Here is a 20,063-nt window from a genome sequence, read left to right as displayed (position 1 = left end):
TCCTATTAATCTTTTAAAAATTTCTATGTAGAAATTGAATAGCATTTTAGCAAAAGTTTTTTTAAAAAACTTTAATATCATAATCTAAAAATATTTATTTACTTTTGAAACATTCTAAAAAAATACTGTATCTTTCTAGGCTGTGTATTTTGGATAGTTGCTATAAAAGGAATCATACAGTATGTGGTCTCTTGTGACTGACTTCTTTCACTCAGTTAATGTTTTCAAGGTTTATTCAAGTTATACTATGTATTATACTTTATTACCATTTATGACTGAACAATATCCCATTATAGGGATATATCAGTTTTCAGAGTTTATTCATCTGTTGGTAGACATATGAGTTGTTTCTTTCTTGGCTATTTTGAATAATGGTGCTATGTACATGTTTTTGTGAAAATGTTTTTCTTTCTCTTGAGTATGTACCTACAGATAGAATTGCCGGGTCATGTGTTTATGTTTAATCTTTCACACTGTTTTCTAGAACAGCTGCACCATTTTACATTTCCATAAGCAGTGAATGAGGGTTTCCAGTATCTCCTCATATTTGCTAACACTTTTTATCATCTGCCTTTTTGATTATAGCTATCTTAGTAGATGTGAAGAGTTCATTGTAGTTTTGATCTGCATACCTTTGATGACTGATGATGTTGAGAATCGTTTTATGTCCTCATTGGCATTCATATATCTTCCTTAGAAAAGTATCCAAATTCTTTTGGCTATTTTTCAGTTAGGTTGTCTTTATTACTGAATTCTGAGTGTTCTCTCTGTGTTCCAGAAAGAAGTCCCTTACCAGGTATATGATACATAAATATTTTCTCTCATTCTGTGGACTTTTTTTTTTTTCATTTTCTCAATGGTATTTTTGAACCACAAACTTAATAAAACATGATAAAGTCTAATTTATTTCTTTTCTGTTGTTAAGCTGTTGGTGTCATTTGTGAAACTATTTCCAAACCCAAAGTGATGATGATTTATTCCCATTTTTCTTTTAAAATTTCTTAGTTTTACCTTTTACATTTAGGTTTATGGTCCATTTTGACTTATTTTGTATGGTATGTTGTAGGGATCCAAATTCATTCTTTTGTATATGTATATACAGTTTCCTCAATACTATTTGTGGAAAAGACTATTTGTTCTTCATTGAATGGTCTTGGCACCCAAATTGGTATATTTGTCTGTCATAGGCCAGTACCATACTATTCAGATTACTGTAGTTTTGTAGTAAGTTTTTAAAAATTTATTTATTTTCAATTTTTTTTCAAATTCTTATTTAAATTCTAGTTAGTAACATATAGTTAATATTGATTTCAGAAGTTGAATTTAGTGGTTCATCACTTACATATAACACCAGTGCCCAATACAAGTGCCCTCAATGCCCATCACCCATTTAGCCCATCCCCTGCCCGCTTCCCCTCCATCAACCCTATTTGTTCTCTGTAGTTAGGAGTCTCTTATGATTTGTTTCCCTCTCTGTTTTTTTCTCTCTCCCATATGCTCCCTGTTTTGTTTCCTAAATTCCACATGTGAGTGAAATCATTCTGGTATATTGTCTTTCTCTGACTTATTTTGCTTAGTATAATACAGTCTAGCTCCATCCACATCATTGGAAATGGCAAGATTTCATTCTTTTTTGATAGCTGAGTAATATTCCATTGTGTACATATACCACCTCTTCATTCATCAAATCAGTGGACATTTGAGCTCTTTCATAATTTGGCTAGTGTTGATAATGCTTCCGTAAACATTGGGGTGCATGTGCCCCTTGGAATCAGTATTTTTGTATCTTTTGTGTAAATACTTAGTAGTGCAATTACTGGATCATAGGGTGTTCTATTTTTAACTTTTTGAGGAACCTCTGTACTGTTTTCCAGAGTGGCTGCACCAGTTTGCATTCCCACCAACAGTGTAAGAGGGCTTTCCTTTCTCTGTATCCTCACCAATATGTGTTGCTTCCTGTGTTAGTTTTAGCCATTCTGACAGCTGTGAGTTGATATGTCATTGTGGTTTTGGTTTGTATTTCCCCAATGATGAGTGATGTTGAGCAATTGTTTTTACTTGTGTGTTGACCATCTGGATTTCTCTTTGGAAAAACTGGAGTAAGTTTTAAAATCAAGAAGTATGAGTCTTCCACCTTTGTTCTTTGTTTTCAAGATTATTTTAGCTGTTGCAATTTTCTTTTGTTTCTATATGAATTTTATGTTTAGCTTGTCAGTTTCTAAAAAAATTATGGGTTTTTCACCATTTGCTTCAACGTGGATGAAACTGGAGGGTATTATGCTGAGTGAAATAAGTCAATCAGAGAAGGACAAATATTATATGTTCTCATTCATTTGGGGAATATAAATAATAGTGAAAGGGAATATAAGGGAAGGGAGAAGAAATGTGTGGGAAATATCAGGAAGGGAGACAGAACATAAAGACTCCTAACTCTGGGAAACGAACTAGGGGTGGCAGAAGGGGAGGAGGGCGGGGGGTGGGGGGGAATGGGTGACGGGCACTGAGGGGGGGCACTTGACGGGATGAGCACTGGGTGTTATTCTGTATGTTGGCAAATTGAATACCAATAAAAAATAAATTTATTATTAAAAAAAATTATGGGTTTTTTTTAAAGATTTTATTTGCTTATTCATGAGATACACACAGAGAGAGACAGGGACATAGGTAGAGAGAGAAGCAGGCTCCATGCATGAATCCTGATGTGGGACTCGATCCCAGGACCCCGGGATCACACCCTGAGCCGAAGACAGACGCTCAACTGCTGAGCCACCCAGACATCCCTCTAAAAAATTATGTTAAATATATAGAGCAATTTAGGGAGTATTGCCATCTTACCAATATTAAGTTGTCTGATCCATGAACTTGGGATATATATACTTTTATTTATATTGTATTTGATTCATTTCAACATCATTTTTTAGTTTTCAATGCACAAGTGTTACACTTGTTTATTAAATTAATTCCTACATATGTTACTTGATACTATTATAAGTGGAATTTTTTAAATTGTTCATTGCCAGTGTATAGAAGACATTTGATTTTTGTGTATTGATTTTATGTCCAGCCACATTGTTGAACTTCTTTATTAGTTGTAATAGTTTTTAGTGGATTCCTTAGTCTGTGTCCAAGATCTGTCACATTTCTTCATTCCCAATCTGGATGGGTGCCTTTTATTATTTTTTTCTAACCTAATTGCCTTGGCTAAAAGTTCCAGTATAAAAGTGGTGACAGTGGATGTTCTAGTCTTGTTCTCTGGTCTTAGGGGAAGATATTCAGTCTTTCTCCATTGGGTATAATACTAACAGTCGGGCACTTTATATATGCTTTTTATCAGATTGAACAAGTTTCATAACATTTCTAGGTTGTCAACTGTTTTTTTTTTAAAATCATGAAAAGGTATTGAATTCTGTCAAATACTTTTCTGCATCTATTGAGCTGATTGTATTTTTATTTTTTTATTATTAAATCATTCCTTGATTTTTGTATATTAAACCAGTGTCTTATTACTTTATAAATCTCACTTGGTCATGGTGTATAAACCTTTTTTTATTTGTTGCTAGATTCAGTTTCCTAGAGTTGGGGATTTTGTATCTATATTCATAAGGGGTACTAGTGTAACTTTCTTTTCTTGTGATGTGTTTGATTTTGATATCATGGTCATAGTGACTCATAGAATGAGGAGGGATATGTTCACTTATTTTTTAGAAGAGTTTATGAAGGATTAAGCACTTGATAGAATTCAGCAAAGAAATCATCTGTGCTGAGCTTTCTGTGGGAAGTTTTTGATTACTAATTCAGGCTCTTGTTTTGATTCTATTCAAGTTTTCTTTTTCTATCTCAGTTTTGGTAGATTATATGTTTCTAATAGTTTTATCTGTTGTATCTAAGTTTTTGATATATGGTAGTTCTTGTTATTTCTTTATAATTCTTTTTTTCACTGTAAGATTGATAGCATTATGGCTCCTTTTGTTCATGACTCTAGTAATTGAGTCTTCTCTCTTTTTTGATTCATTAGTTCAGTTAAAGGTTTGCCAGTTTTGTTGGTCTTGTCAAAGCAAAAACTTGGTTTTGTTCTTTTCCTTTTTTACTACTTTCTATTTTCTTTCTACCTTAATCTTTACTATTTCTTTCCTTCTGCTTACTTTTGTTTTAATCTGCTATTGTTTTTTTTTATTTTCTTAAGGTGGAAAATTGAGTTTTTGATTTGAGAGACATCTTTGTAAAAACATGTGCTTTGACTGCTATAAATTTGTGTCTACGCATGATGCTAGCTGCATTTCATAAGTCTCTGGCATTTTGTCCTTTCATTCATCTCAAAGCATTTTCTAATTTTCCTTGTGATTTTTTTGCTAATTTATTGCTTACTTAGAAGTGTATTGTTTAATTTCTACATATTGTGAATTTCCCAAATTTTTTGTTATATTTTCCATTTCTAAATTTAATTCCATTGTTTCCAGAGATCATTTTCTATGATTTTAGTCTTTTAAGGTTTATTGAGGTTTGTTTCATGGAATATTGCATGATCTATCTTGAAGAATGTTCTGTATTTATAGGTCTGAATTTATAGGTCTCTATTGTTTTTTAGATTCCACATATGAGTGAAACCATATGGTATTTGTCTTTCTTAGGCTGACTTATTTCATTTAGCATTATACCTTCTAGGTCATTCCATGTTATTGTGAATGGCAAGATCTCATTTTTTATGGCTACATAATATTCCTGTGTGTGTGTTTGTGTGTGTGTGTGTGACATCTCTATACATTCATCTATTGATTGGCGCTCAGCTGCTACTTGTTTTCAATTTGTCTTAGCATTCCATCTTTCTTTCACATGATTACTTGGTATATCTTTTCTATTTTTTCCTCTTTAGTCTACTTTATCATTATGTTTGAAATGAGTTTCTTTTAGAGAACATGTAATTGAGTCATTAAAAAATATCATTTATCTATTTGGATAATGTCTATCTCTTCATTGATAGTTTAGTATATTACATTTAATGTAACTATTAATATATTTAAATTTATACCTGCTTGTTTCCTTTTTCATTCTCCTATGTCTCATTTCCTGTCCTTTTTTTTAGCATTAGTTGAATCTTTTTTTAGTATTTAACTCGTTATTGTGTTCTGAATTACATCTCTCTAAGTAGTGTTTTCAGTAGTGGCTCTCAACCCTTTTGAGTTGAGACTTTTCTGGTTCTTTGTACATGTATACTGTATCCTGGATACTGTATTTTGAATACTATGTTAAAAGGTTCAGAGTCTTATTTAGATGCTATGCAGGAAATTGATTTTCTTAGTTTTGGCAAGCAGTTGACCCATTTGGGTTCAGGCCACGGTTCTACCAGTCTTTTGTGTTGTGATTTGAGTGTTAATTTTCATTTTCAAAGTCTTGGTCATGCTGTTTAGATTTCTTTTGCAATCCAGTGGCCAATCAGACCTGGACTGTGATTTCCCTTCAATTCTCAAAGTTTTTTTTAGGATCAGATCCATGCATGTATCACTCAGGGATGAACCCAGAAATTCATAAATAACTTTACTGGGACACGTTCTCAAGCCTCCTCCCTCTCTACAATCTTACCAGTCTTCTGGGTCTCTCAAGTTTTTAATTATTGAGCCAGAAAAAAAAAATGAAGTTTTATTTACCTTTTTCTGTTGTATACTTCCCACAAATTAACTTGTATTCAAGGCCAAGTTATAGGAGGGCAAAGAAAAAAAAAAGAAACCAAGGGAGGAGTTTCACCCCATCTTCAATCACTCCTTTCTCCACAGTGGGGTTGCCAGGATCTGGGACATAAGAAAGTGGAGAAAAAGAAAAAAATGTATTGTGAAACTTTCTACCTCTTTCTGAACTTTAGGAATTCCCCTTCTCCTTGTTCAAGCTTCTTCTGGAGCTCTTCTGGAGCTCTTCTGGAGCTCTTCTGGAGCTTCTTCTGGAGCTCTCTCTGCACCTGGTGCTACTTCTGCATTACAGACTGCCTTGAAATGTATCAGGCTGGGGATACCATAGAAATATTAGAAACCTGATTCTGGTTTATGGTACTTCCAATTCTGGCCTTCTTCTCCCATGCTCTTGCTTGGTATTTCCAGTCTTCAAATAGCTGCTGCATCATTCTTTCTCAGTTAATTCATTGCATTCAGTGGGAGAGACAGGCTAATACAGGTTTACTGGATCTTACCTAGAACTGAAACCTGTGACCTATTATGAATTTTTTCTTTGGGTTCAGAATTTTTTCCTAAATTATACATATATTCTAAAAACCTTACAAAATAGAAGGTGAAAGGGAGCTTGGTAGGAGGGCATATTTTCATATTATAAGGTATAATAGTGGGAGAGTTGGATAATTTGAAAGCAATGTGAGGATGGTGGGATAGAAGAGAAAGGGCAGCAAGGATACAGAAGGCAGTTTTCAGTGGAGTTTAGAAAAGTAATCTGGCCCCTAAGGAGAACGTTTTATTTAATTTTTTTTTAAAGTAATTTATTTACTCATGAGAGATGCACAGAGAGCTGCAGAGACATAGGCAGAGAGAGAAGCAGGCTCCCCACGGGGAGTCTGATGCAGGTTCGATCCCAGGACCCTAGAATCATGATCTGAGCCAAAGGCAGATGCTCAACCACTAAGCCACCCAGGCGTCTCAGGAAACACATTATTTCAAATATTGAATTAAGAATTCTGTTTAATGGCATGGTAACACAAAAGAAATTTTCCACTAAGTGAATTGGCAAACTTTATTAACACGGAGATGGTCACTCACATGATTTGGGTGTAAACTGTAGGAGCCTTGCTAGAAAGAAAATAATTTGGCAGAATGTTCCCTAAGTTGTAAAAACATTCACCTATACAACACAGATCCTTCTTAAATAATTTAATTATAAGGGAGTAATCAGAAGTTTGTACCAATGTTTAGGTAAATGGAAATTTTATAGCATTAGTCATAATACCGGAAAAAGTTAAGGTAGTTATATTTGTTAGTGCACAGTATTTTTAATGATATTTATTTTTAAAACCCCCATGCATACAGACATGCACACACACAAGATATTTACCAACATTTTAAAAATAGTTATTTTTGGAAGGTTGCTTTAAGAGGTATGTTCATTTCTTTATACTTACTGATGTTTTACAGGTTATAATGTTTTACTTTTGTGATCAGAAATATATATGTGGGGGATCCCTGGGTGGCTCAGCGGTTTGGCGCCTGCCCTTGGCCCGGGGCGTGATCCTGGAGTCCCGGGATCAAGTCCTGCAACGGGCTCCCTGCATGGAGCCTGCTTCTCCCTCTGCCTGTGTCTCTGCCTCCCTCTCTCTATCGTGAATAAATAAATAAAATCTTCAAAAAAAAAAAAGAAATATATATGTGTATGCTTCTATTTGTAATAGGTTAGCAACTTTTCCAAAAATCTCAGCACAGTTCACTGACACTGACCACCCAGAGTTAGCACAAACTCCACAAGTTTAAAGGTACAGTCCCCAATAAGGCTGCCATCATTTATGATACCAGCCCTAAGTTCAGGGGTCCCCAGGTCACCCACACCTCTGAGCCAACTGGCTATAAATTGGGGGGTTGTCATCACCCTCTCACGTGTGATTATTTGCAAGAATGACTTACAGAATTCTAAGTGCGACATTTACAATGCAGGTTTTATTTTGAAGGGTAAAACTAGGACCAGCCAAATAAAGAAACCCATTGGGTGGGGTCTGGTAGGGTTTCACATTTGAAAACTGTCACGCCTCTTTTCCTGTGGAGTCAGAATGCATCCCCTCCCAACATACTGATATGTCTGCCACCCAGAAACTCTCAAGCCTCAGTGGCCAGAGTTTTTATTGGGGTTTCATTATGTCAGCATGGGTACTTGAATCATTGGCCAACTGGTTGAACTAAACCTCCAGTCCCCCGTCTCCCTTGAGGTCAGGAGATCAGTAAAATGTAACCTGGCTCAAATATCACCCTCTTAATCACATGGTGATTCTTCAGCATGATCAGCCCCTATCTCCTTAGCATAAACTGAGGTGTGATCCAAGGGCCTGCCATAATTAATTAGACACGTCCATCACTCAGGAAGCTCCAAGGCTTCAGAAGTTTCTCCTCAGAGCCTGGGACAAAGGCCAGACAAAATCTTTCATACACAACAGCACTAAGTTACATGTAACAACTGAAACTGAGTGCTTATATTTACCAGCCTGGATTCTTGTGACATAGGGTTTATAAAGTGTGAGTGCTTGAAAAATACCAGCGTTTACATTTATTAAGAGTTTCATCAAGGCTTTCGAGTAAATCAAATGTAATATTCTAATCACTTACACATATGTTGTTCCGTTTGAACATATGTCATGAAGTACTACTCCAAAACAGACGCAAATACTCAGTTTTTCATAATGCAAAATAATTTTTAAAATAACCTCAATTTTTGTATCTTGGAGGTGTAGTGAATAGTGTAATTTTTAGAAGATGTCTTTAACTGTCATTGCTGTTTTTAAAGTTCATTGCTGGATAAATCCATTCATCTGAATAATATAATTAATGTCACTATCCTACTATAAACTAAAAGCAAATCCTATAGGCAGATAAAATGTACTCCAACTTTTTTGTCTTTCATTTGGCTACAGATAGGAAAAAGCCCTCCAGCAATGCCTCCATTTTCCTTCTAGTTCTTTCCAGTTTGAAACCCATTTCCAACACTGCTTGTAAAATCATGCCTGCTAGACCCATACTCAGAGTTGTAGACATTAGGGAGTTATTGGTGGCATCTTGAAAAACCCAGGATAAAGTCTTCACTAGGGATGCTCAGTAATGTATGTCAAATGGCTGAATGGCAAACAGCTCTTTTATTTGAAGGCAGACACTTATTCTTGGTCTCTTCACCAGCTGGTTTATTTTACCTAGTGAAATCTTAGTATTAATATATGTTTGCTGAGGATTTGCTATGTGCCAGGCAGTATTTTAAAAGTGCTATTTGAGGGGCACCTGGGTGATTCAGTCAGTTAATCATCTGCCTTCGGCTTGGGTCATGATTCTAGGATCCTGGGATCGAGCCCTGCATTGGGCTCCCCACTCAGCAAGGAGCCTGCTTCTCCCTCTCCCTCTGCCTGCTTGCACACACTCTCATTCTCTCTCGCTCTCTCTCTCTCTCTCAAATAAATAAATGAAATATTTTTAAAAATAAAGTGCTATTGAATGTACCATGTCAATCTTCACATCAGTTAAGTGAGGTGGGTGCTACTTTCATCCTGCCCATGACACAACAGATAACCCAACTTCAGAGCAGCCCCTCAATGTCACATAGCCATTAGGGATACCTGGGATCTGTCTGTCTGTGTGAACCCTGTTTAGACTACCTGAAGTGTGCTGGCATACATGATTTACCAGCCGCCAAGTCTGCCCTCCTCCAAGTAGCCTACCTTTTGTACAAAGGGTATCATCTAGCAGTTACATGCTACACCCAACTGGCCAGTTGTGGTAGATGGACTAGGACTTGGCAGGAACTAGCTATTTTTCCTGCCCTTGCTAAGAAGCAGAGGAGTTGTACAAACAGTGAACTTCTGCTTTCTTTTCTCTCCTCTCGTTTTTGAAGGCACTGGAAACAGAGCCCAAGGTTTTAGTTTTCATATGCAGATCTCCAAGACTTCCATGTAGGGAATTGCAAGATTATCACAGATCCAAAGGCTCCCTGGCCCAGAGGCCAGGACACAGGCCAGCAAATTCTCAACTGCAAAACTGACCATTATTCTCAGTTTTGCAATTGAAGTTTCAAATGTCCATGGTGAGGCTCTAGAGCTTGTGGTTTTATTGAGCTTTGCTCCCAGTTTAGAAAGGTGGAATTGAAGAGCAAGATGCAGCGCAGCTGCAGTGTTGGATGCAGCAAGGATATCCATGTAAAGGATGCCACATGCGCTGTGGAGTCTGCCTTCCAAAGCAGCAAACCATGGCTTCACCAACCTCGTCCTATCCAGCCCATGTTTCCTTTCCCTCTGTATTAGGTTCCAGTTGGCTTAGATTCCTTTGTATGCGGCCTAAACCCTGAAAATGCAGAAGACCTTTGGGATTAAGAGCTCTTGGAACTAAAAAAAAAATCAAAATAAATTAAAAATAATTTTTTTTAAAAAAAGAGCTCTTGGAACCATATCATCCTAACTTGTTACGGAGACGCAGTTCAGTTTTCTAATCTGAATTCCATCTGTCACAAAGCCAGAACTGTCTCTTTTCAACCTACAGTACTTTCTGTCCTTGCTGAGTGATTGGGAAATCTGAAAACAATCTACTGGATGTTAAGAGAGGATTAAGTTACAACATTCATGCTTGTACCAACTGGAAATTATCCTACCTTATGTAATATTTTGGATAAAACTATACGGTACAATTTTATAACAGAGGGAAGAGAGTTTAGGGTGAAAAAGGAAAGGAAACTACATCTCAAAGGAGAGAGGAGGTGAACAAATCCTGTGAACACCTGCAGCTTGTGAGGCAATCATATTTTACTTTGATGTTAGTTGATTTTTAAAACACTTATATATTTTTTTAATTTAAAGATTGGTATATTTTTCAAATTGTTACTCAGTCTCTCAAATCAGATTTGAATTCTACGCTCTGCCTGGCATAGTTGAAAACTGTTGTTTTTCTTTACACAAAATAAACCTCCAACATGCCTGAACACAAGGATCACTTGGGGCTGTGTTAAAAAATACAGATTTTTAGGCCTGGACCCCAGAGGTACTACTTCATATTTAGGGTACAGCATTCTGCATTTTGGGATGCCTGGATGGCTCAGTGGTTGAGCTCTGCTTTCGGCTCAGGGCCTGATCCTGGAGTTTGGGGATTGAGTCCCACATGGGGCTCCCTGGGGGTTGCCTGCTTCTCCCTCTGCCTGTGTCTCTGCCTGTCTCTCTCTGTGTCTCTCATGAATAAATAAATAAAATCTTTTTTAAAAAAGGAATTCTGCATTTCTGTCTTCAAGCTTTGCCTTGAACATAAAAATATTCAAATCTCTATCTTTACCTAAATTCAGCAATTGTTAAAATCTGCATTACATTATACTCTGCCATTTGCCACCATAGATGGCTGAATAGATGATGGATGCATGGATGAATAATTCACTTCCTTTCACTAAGGCACCGAATAATATGTACTAACTCGTTTCCCTCGTGGTTTCTTCATTGTTTTCAATCCTAGGATTAATGTAGAAACGGACAACAGATATTTAGTTAGAAGGTTATGCTCAATGTATAACTGTCAAGAAGTTCTTTTTTATTGTGAAATCACGTCAGGCACATAAATATGCAGATTTAAATATATGTACCTTTTTAGGACTAGTAAGAACCCATGGCCCCTGTTCTAAGCACCTTGTTAGAACCAGAACATTAGGAGGAACTTCAAGCCCCTGTGGGCCATGATGAAACACTTGCCCCACACCGCATCTCCACATGTAACCATTTTTCCTGAATTTCGTGTTATTCCCTAACTTTAAAGTTTCCTCATGTATGCATCTGAAAAAAATCTTCTGTTTCATTTTCCTGCTTTTGGAATTCTTAAATGATATCATATATGTGCTCTCTAGGGATTTGCTTTTATGTTTTTGTTTAGTGTTGTAATTTTGAGATTCATCTCTCTTGATGTGTATGACTCTAAAACTATGGTTTTCACGAAAGTGTACACTCACATCATATGAATGTACCAGAATTTATTTGTCCAATGTACCATTGATGGACATTAGGAATGTTTTTAGTTTCTTTTAATATGACCAGTGTGTCAACATTTTTGTATATATCTTCTGTATACTTGTACAAGAGTCACTTGAGGGTATATTCCTAGGAGTGTCCAGGATTTAAGATTCTAAAAAGATTCAGTTCTAAACACCAGAGATTACCATCATTAAAGGAATAGGATCAATTCCTCGTACCAGTTGGGTTGGCCTGTAATTCGGTCTGACATTTTGATGTGCCCCAAAATACGTTTTTAGCTTTTAAGACACATAGGACTGTGAGCAACTAGCTCCAGTTCCAGAAGTGAGTAAAAATGGTGGGAGACTGTTGGGATTCCGATCCATGCTTGGCAAGACAGTCATTTGAGCTGGAAATCTGTATCCTGGCTTATGTGATGGTGGTGTTCATTGAGTCAACTCAGTATCCATATTGACTACGGTTTTATATGGTGATCTTTGACATCTATACTCAATATTAGTGACTTTCTACTCAGCTTAAACTACACAAATAACCCCCACTTTCATAATCTGATAAACAGGATAAAAAGAAAATCCAAAAGCAGCTTTAAATTTAGAAGTACTTGATTTTAGAAGGGTGGGCCATTAATATATGAGAGAGGTAATTTAATGAAAGATAAGATATGGAAAGTATTCAACCCTTTGTCTGACATTAGATAAGCATTCAGTAAATTATAGCTTTTGTTGATGTGGTACATTGTGATCATCCAGAACTCAGAAATCCTAAAATTCCTTTCTCTGATAATCACTTATTTCAATCTTGAATGAATTCATGAACCCTTGGTTCATGAAGAAGGATTGGGTTCTCCCCAACCCTTGTTTCAAATCTCATCTCAACCTCTAGTTTACTTCTCTTGTGCTGTTCTCATAATGTTTACATATACATACTGTTCATTTAAATAAAATAAACTTCTTTTGGCTTCTTTTAAGCAAAACATGCCTATTTTGAACTTTTGATCCCTACCTCCCCAGTCGCCACCATTTCCCCACCATCTTCCCCTCTACTTCAGTTAATGGCATTGTCATCAACGCCAGTACCCTGGCCTGAAAAGTGACACTCATCCTTGACTCGTCTCTTTTCCTTTGTCCATCAGCAGCTCCTGTAGGTTCTGTTCCTGACCACACGTCACCCTCCACAGGGTTACCTCCCCGGTCTAAGCCAGCATCAGTCCCACCTGGATTACTGCTGCTATGCCATCCTCACTGCCTACTGCCACTCTTGCCCCCTCGGGAGAAAGTATAAACCAGCTCTCATCACTCCACTGATTAAAGTCCTCCAAAGACTGCCCAACTGCAATTACGACAAATCCCAAACATTTTGCCTCGGTCTTCAGGTATGATCAGACTTCTCTCTATCTCTTCCGTCCGTTCTCTTCAGTCCTTGTGTCCCAGACATACCTGACCTCTTTCTCACCCTTGAGCACCCCAAGCCCAGCGCCATCTCAAGGCCTTTGCACGTATTTCCTGTTTTCCTAGAACCCCCTTCCTACCTTTGTAGTGTAATGCCTCCTTTCCTAGTTCAAACAGCTCAAAGGTTCCCTCCTGAGAGAGGCTTTCCCAGAACCTCTTCGAATTCCCATCCCTGTTTTTCCTAAACTTTTGACTTCATTTTCTTTATAACTATACTACCTAGATTTAGTCTTAAATATTTGTTAATGTGTTTTTAACCTCATGGCACGCAAATATGCATTCCAGCATGATAGGTACCTGTTTTTCTGGTTTCTTACTGTATTTTCAATATCTATATCAGTGTCTGATACATATAGGTGCTCAGCAAGTGTTAGTTGAATTAATGAAGGAATGAATAAAAGATAACTAGCAGGGGCACCTGGGTGGCTCAGTGGTTGAGCGTCTGCCTTAGGGTCAGGTTATGATCCCTGGGTCCTGGGATCGAGTCCTACGTCAGACTCCCCACAGGGAGCCTACTTCTCCCTCTGCCTATGTCTCTGCTTTTCTCTGTCTGTGTCTCTTGTGAATAAATAAAATCATAAATAAATAAATAAATAAATAAATAAATAAATAAATAAAATGTTTCATTTTTCAGGACTAAGTGGAATTCTTCAAAATGTCAGGTAAGATTTTATGAATAAATTTAATATACTTTATTCTCAAATGTGGATTATGTGATATTTTCCTTAAAATTGGAATTTATTTCCTTGAAGTTTTCTATTATTGTTTAGCATTTGGAGAATACATCTTTTATATACATATGAACATTTCTATCTATCTTTGACAGAAAAGGATTTAAATGGATTTATATTGGCACATATGTACTGAAAGATCTCTAAAGTATGTGGGGAAAATTAAGTAAAGGACAAAGTAAGAAATTAAGTCTGCAAAGAGAAGCAGTAATAACAAGCCTGTGATGACAGCCTGCCCATATAGAGAAAGGCTCAGAATCAGGTCTTGCATTTTCAAGCAAATGCAGGAGACAATGGAAGGAGAGAAATACCACATTTATGGGATTTGTGTTTTTCATGAGATAAAAACCAGTCAGTTAAGAGAATAAGAATTTTTCCTTGTAGAGAATACAGGCAGACATTTCTCTGATTGCAGCAAGGGGACAAGATAGCATCATGGAAAGTGAGTTCACTCCCTCTCTTGCAGCAGTGACCAAGGTCACTTTCACTGGAGAGGTATATTAAACCACCTCTAACTGAGTTGTGTGTGGCACTGCTGTGTTTTAAGGCATTACGTGTTTATCATGTGATGTTTTGAATTTATTAAAACACAGTTATTTTCCAAAAAGGATTGGGGAAAAAATAAGATTCACTCTATATATTACTGTATTCTCCATATTATGTAGTGAGGAAAAGAATTTTTGCTAATGTGTCAGGAGTTCATGTAGGTAGGCATCAGCATGAAGTGAGCTGAACCACTAGCATGAAAGTGTGTTGCTTTGGTCAGAGCACAATATGAATAATTGCTTTATTTTTAAAAAAAAATCTATATTTAGCCTGAAAATTCATCAATTCGGGTTAATACAGGTTATTACAGGTTAATATGTAATTTACATAATGAATTATGTGTCTTTTGAAAATATGAGTATATTTCATATTATTTACTTTCACTGATAAGAAAAATGAACATATTCTCTTATCACATTATCACTTCCATTGTAAATCATGTCCCCTCTACCTCTCCCAAGGTGTGGTCCCCACAGCCCCTGAGCAACCTACAGATGAAGTAGAGAATCAAGTAAAGTCTCCTGATCCAAGGCCTGATGCACCTCCTGACTACAATTCCCATTTGGTACTAGGTGGGTTAAATAACCAGAAAGATTCTTTTCACCTCTCCAAAAAAACCATACTAATAGTTAAGATTGCTTTTAAGAGTAATTAAGTAATTAAGGCAGCCCCGGTGGCTTAGTGGTTTAGCGCCGCCTTCAGCCCGGGGTGTGATCCTGGAAACCTGGGATCGAGTCCCACATCAGGCTCCCTGCATGGAGCCTGCTTCTCGCTCTGCCTGTGTCTCTGCCTCTCTCACTCTCTCTCTCTCTCTCTGTCTGTCATGAATAAATAAATCTTTATAAATAAATAAATAAATAAATAAATAAATGTAATTAAGTAATTGAATGATTCAATAAATAAGTATTCTCATATATTTATGTAAGTATATCATGCCTCCAAAGTGCCAAGTAGTTTACGGGATGTCTATTAGAATACATTTGTAGGCACCTGAGGAAGGAATTTGTATAAAACACTGATGGCAATCTCTCTACTCTGTTATGAAAATATGAAGAAGATGTTCTAAGGCCAAGATGACAGTAACTGATTTTAGCAGAGATTAACAGAAGACGTAACTGAGGAAGTCAGATTTTTCTGGCTTGATAAGGAGTTTCTCATTCAAAGAAAAGGAAGAAAGGACTTCTTTCTGGCAGAAAGAACTATATGTACAAAAGCACAAGGTCATGAAAGTTTGGTATGAGACATGCAATGGACAAATGCAAGAGAAATGAGGGTGAATGGCCTTGAGTGCTGATTAAGGAATTATACAAATAATTTTGTAACTCTGAATGCACTTCTGGTGGTGACTCAGTGAAATAGATACTCCTAATGCTAATGGGTATTTGAGGTATTGTAGTCTTTTTAGAAAGTAATTGGCAATGTGTGAAATTTTTAAAATTAGAAATGTACTTACTTTTGAAGTAAGTAAGGAAATAATCAGGATTGTATACAAATACATTTTAATGATTTAGAAAATGATAGATAAAGTGTAGCAGTGTTTCTCTAAATGTATATTTAAGTGTACATTTAGAAGTATAAACCATTGAGTTAGTCTGTGAAAGAAGAGAAGAAACCCCAGGATCCACAGGATAATGGTTTTGGCCCTACCCATAATATCTATGGGTATTTACCCAAAGGATACCAATATAGTGATCCGAAGGGGCACCTGCACCCCAATGTTTATAGCAGCAGTGTCCACAATAGCCAAATATGGATAGAGATGTCCATTAACAGATGAATGGTAAAGAAGATACAGAATATATATAGTGGAATATTACTCAGCTATCTTATGCTAAATGAAATAAGTCTATCAGAGAAAGATAATTATATGATTTCACTCATGTGGAATTTAAAAAACAAAACAGGGATCCCTGGGTGGCACAGCGGTTTGGCGCCTGCCTTTGGCCCAGGGCACGATCCTGGAGACCCGGGATCGAATCCCACGTCAGGCTCCCAGTGCATGGAGCCTGCTTCTCCCTCTGCCTGTGTCTCTGCCTCTCTCTCTCTCTCTGTGACTATCATAAATAAATAAAAATTAAAAAAAAATAAAAATAAAAAAAATAAAAAAATAAAAAACAAAACAGAGGGTCATAGGGGAAGAGAAGGAAAAATAAAATAAGGTAAAATCAGAGAGAGAGACAAACCATAAAAGACCCTTAACTATCGGAAACTGAGGGTTGCTGGAAAGGAGGTGGGGGGGGTTTGGGGTAACTGGGTGATGGGCATTTAATTAATGGGGGCACTTGATGAAATAAGCACTGAATATTGTATGCAACTGATTAATCATTAAATTCTACCTCTGAAACTAATAATACACTATATATTAATTAATTGAATTTAAATAAAATAATCATTGGTAACTATGTACTTAAAAAAAAGAGAGAGACCATGGGGCTCAGTTAACTTCTGCTTTCTCAGTGTTTTCTGAAAACAGCAGGGCTTCCTTTTCACCTTTCCCTTGTACGTATGCATATCTGGTCCGATATAACCCCTCATTACTGGCTCAACTCCTGCTAAATCCAAGGTCTTGACAGTCCTAAATTATAATCATACTATATCTGACCATTTCTCCAAATTTACTTCACTGACTGTCAACATGATCTAACTTATATTCATAGATCACTATATCCAAGAACCTAGATTCGTTTAGAACAAAGGCTCTCTCATTTCTAAGTAACATTGGTTATAAGTCATGTACTGTTCGTTTGGGAAAGTGTGTATTCCTCTCTGTATAAAAAAATTAGCCAGAGCATCAGATATATCATGCAAATCAAATGACTAGATAAGTTGGAAAACATCATGGTGCAGAGCATAGAACTGAATTTTCAGTTATGAAATTAACAAAAATTCACTGTGACCGCCACCTAGTGGCTGAACTCTGTACTTATTTATGATGACTGATGCAAAATATGGCCCTGTAATTCACAGGAAGGAACTTGAAATACTATAAAAGTATTCGGCTTTAATTAATTTCTTTAAATTCAATTATTTAATTTCTATTTGCATTATAGTACTGGACATGTATTCCCACTGAAAATAACTTTGTCCCGAATATGTTTAAAAAATAGTTAATACATTTTTTATATGTAGTCTATTTAAAGAAAGGAAATGATATAATTTCTTGAAATAAAAAAGGATGATAATATGCAAAATAACTGAGAAGATACAAATCCCATAAAGCGGTATTTTTCACACTAGTATTGATAGGACAATGCTCCACAACAGAGTTGTTTATTTAAATAAATATAGTATATTACAGTTATACAAAATTAACCGTTTTGTTTTGCTTTGCTTCCCTACAACCAGTCAGAATCTTTAATGGCAATTGCAGAGTTCAAAGGGGAATATAGTATGATGTTTACCATACATACTTGGATCATGTTTTTCCTTCTGTTCTTTTAACATCTGTGAATAATACATATAACAAATCTTTTGATTACATAAATATGTACTTAATTTTTCTTAGAAACATAATCTATACAGAATAGCCCCATAATCTAAATTACAATTTTCTAATTTGTTGATCCTCAAATTTTATTACATGAGGTTACTTTTATGTTGAAATAACGTGGTTGTGGGGATCCCTGGGTGACTTAGCGGTTTAGCACCTGCCTTCAGTCCAGGGCGTGATCCTGGAGTCCCAGGATCGAGTCCCACGTTGGGCTCCCTGCATGGAACCTGCTTCTCCCTCTGCCTGTGTGTCTGCCTCTCTGTCTCTCTCTGTGTCTCTCATGAATAAATAAAATAAGATAAAATCATAATAAATAAATAAAATAAAATCACATTGTGAATATTATAAGAATTAAGCAACTCACTGAAGTGATAAAACAGTATTAAGATAGTTTATGTGACTTTTAGTTGCATTGTTTTTAATGGTTTTGAAAAAGAGGGTAGGGATATCTGATTTCCAGGAAGTCTAATTTGCTTACTCTTAAACACAGTTCTTAAAGGATATATTCTTCATGACAAAATGAAACCTGTAATTTCTTCCATTTGTTCTAAAGACACTAGAGTTTTGTTTTGTTTTGTCATGTAGCTTTAATTTGACATTGTTTCTAGTTACTATTACTTTTCCTCTAGTCTCTCCTGATTCTCAGTCTCTATCAAGACTGGTATGTCTCCTGTCCTTCAAAGCTGGTATTCCCCAGAGTTGGTCCACTCCCCTGCCCTGCCTTGTCTCCCTCTTTCACCTTTCCCATTCACCCAACCTTTTACACAGTCTCCTGAGTGATCTTGGTAATTCGTGTGTCTTTAGCCACTTAAGAATCCCTTAGCCCCACCCATATCAATCTCCTGTGCTCTGAACTTGCATTTCCCACTGCCTATAAGCTGCTTCCCCTGGAAGGAACCTGGATCTCAAACTCACAGGTCTGCGATTCAACTTTGGCATCTTGCTCCAGAACACATACCCTCCAATCTTTCCCTCCTCTGGAGGCTGCAGGGACCCACATCAGAACTTGAGAATCTTTCCTCATATCCAGCCTGTTACTGAGACAGGATTGTCTCTTCTGTGTTGCTTATTATTCCTCCATCTTCTACTCCTTACATTACAAACTAACTTGCTGTCCATCTGCACTTCTGCAAGCACCTCCTGCCTAATTGAACCTCTTCCATTGGTTCTAAATGTCAGTCCAATTACCTCACTTTCTATTTTATTGGCGTATAGTTTAGGTTCTTTGTGCAGAGTATAGGTCTTTCATAATCTTCACTCCCTCTCCACCTTCCTTTCAAGCCTATCTGCTTAATCTCCAGATTAAGATGGAGTCTTGCCCCCTGTAATACTTAGCTTCCCTTGTGCACCTGTTCATTTTGTACCGACTCTCCTTGTAAAACCTTTGCCCATTGTGGAGGTGTTGGCTGGGTCTAACATGTCAGCACTAACATCATAGGGTACCTCCTCTGCCTAGGTTAGGCACCTCTCCTCTCTAATCTCTTCACACACTATGAATCTACCTGTGATCCCACAAGTTAACTTGTTTCATGATAACCATTCACTTAATTTTTTAATCTGTGTATTTTCGGCAGGACTGAATGTCCTCCAAAACAGACGTGTTGGTGGCGGGGGGGTGGGGCAAGATGGTGGAGGAGTAGGGTCCCCAAGCCACCTGGCCCCACCAACTTACCTAGATAACTTTCAAACCATTCTGAAAACCTACGAATTCGGCCTGAGATTTAAAGAGAGAACAGCTGGAATGGTACAGAGAGAAGAGTTTGTGCTTCAAACAAGTACAACTCGTTTTTAGCCACTCCACGCTGAGCAAAATGACTAGAAAGAAGAACTCACCATAAAAGAAAGAATCAAAAACAGTACTCTCTGCCACAGAGTTATAAAATCTGGATTACAATTCAGTGTCAGAAAGCCAATTCAGAAGCACAATTATAAAGCTACTGGTGGCTCTGGAAAAAAGCATAAAGGATTCAAGAGACTTCATGACTGCAGAATTTAGATCTAATCAGGCCAAGATTAAAAATCAATTAAATGAGATGCAATCCAAACTGGAGGTCCTAACGATGAGGGTTAATGAGGTGGAAGAAAGAGTGAGTGATATTGAAGACAAGTTGATGGCAAGGAAGGAAGCTGAGGAAAAAAGAGAAAAACAATTAAAATATCATGAGGATAGGTTA

At 36.9% G+C, this 20,063-nt stretch overlaps 1 protein-coding gene across 4 annotated transcripts in view; it reads left to right on the top strand.

The window, feature by feature from the left end:
• The window catches only part of PLSCR4 (phospholipid scramblase 4), a 41,473-nt gene that overhangs the window by 6,760 nt on the left and 14,650 nt on the right, over positions 1–20,063 (top strand). For 2 of the 4 annotated variants that reach the window (XM_072727077.1, XM_072727079.1), the window contains exons 2-4: positions 12,810–13,046; positions 13,757–13,784; positions 14,861–14,971. In XM_072727077.1, the coding sequence (XP_072583178.1) occupies positions 13,778–13,784; positions 14,861–14,971 (118 nt within the window). In that variant the 5' untranslated portion in view covers positions 12,810–13,046; positions 13,757–13,777. Of the gene's footprint in view, positions 1–12,806; positions 13,047–13,756; positions 13,785–14,860; positions 14,972–20,063 lie in introns of all 4 variants that reach the window. The other 2 variants (XM_072727076.1, XM_072727078.1) reach the window with 1 other exon arrangement.

This window comes from Vulpes vulpes, chromosome 11 (assembly GCF_048418805.1).
Source record: "Vulpes vulpes isolate BD-2025 chromosome 11, VulVul3, whole genome shotgun sequence".
NCBI lineage: Eukaryota > Metazoa > Chordata > Mammalia > Carnivora > Canidae > Vulpes > Vulpes vulpes.
Note: the sequence above shows the minus strand (reverse complement) of the source record. Positions and strands in the feature narration are given on the sequence as shown.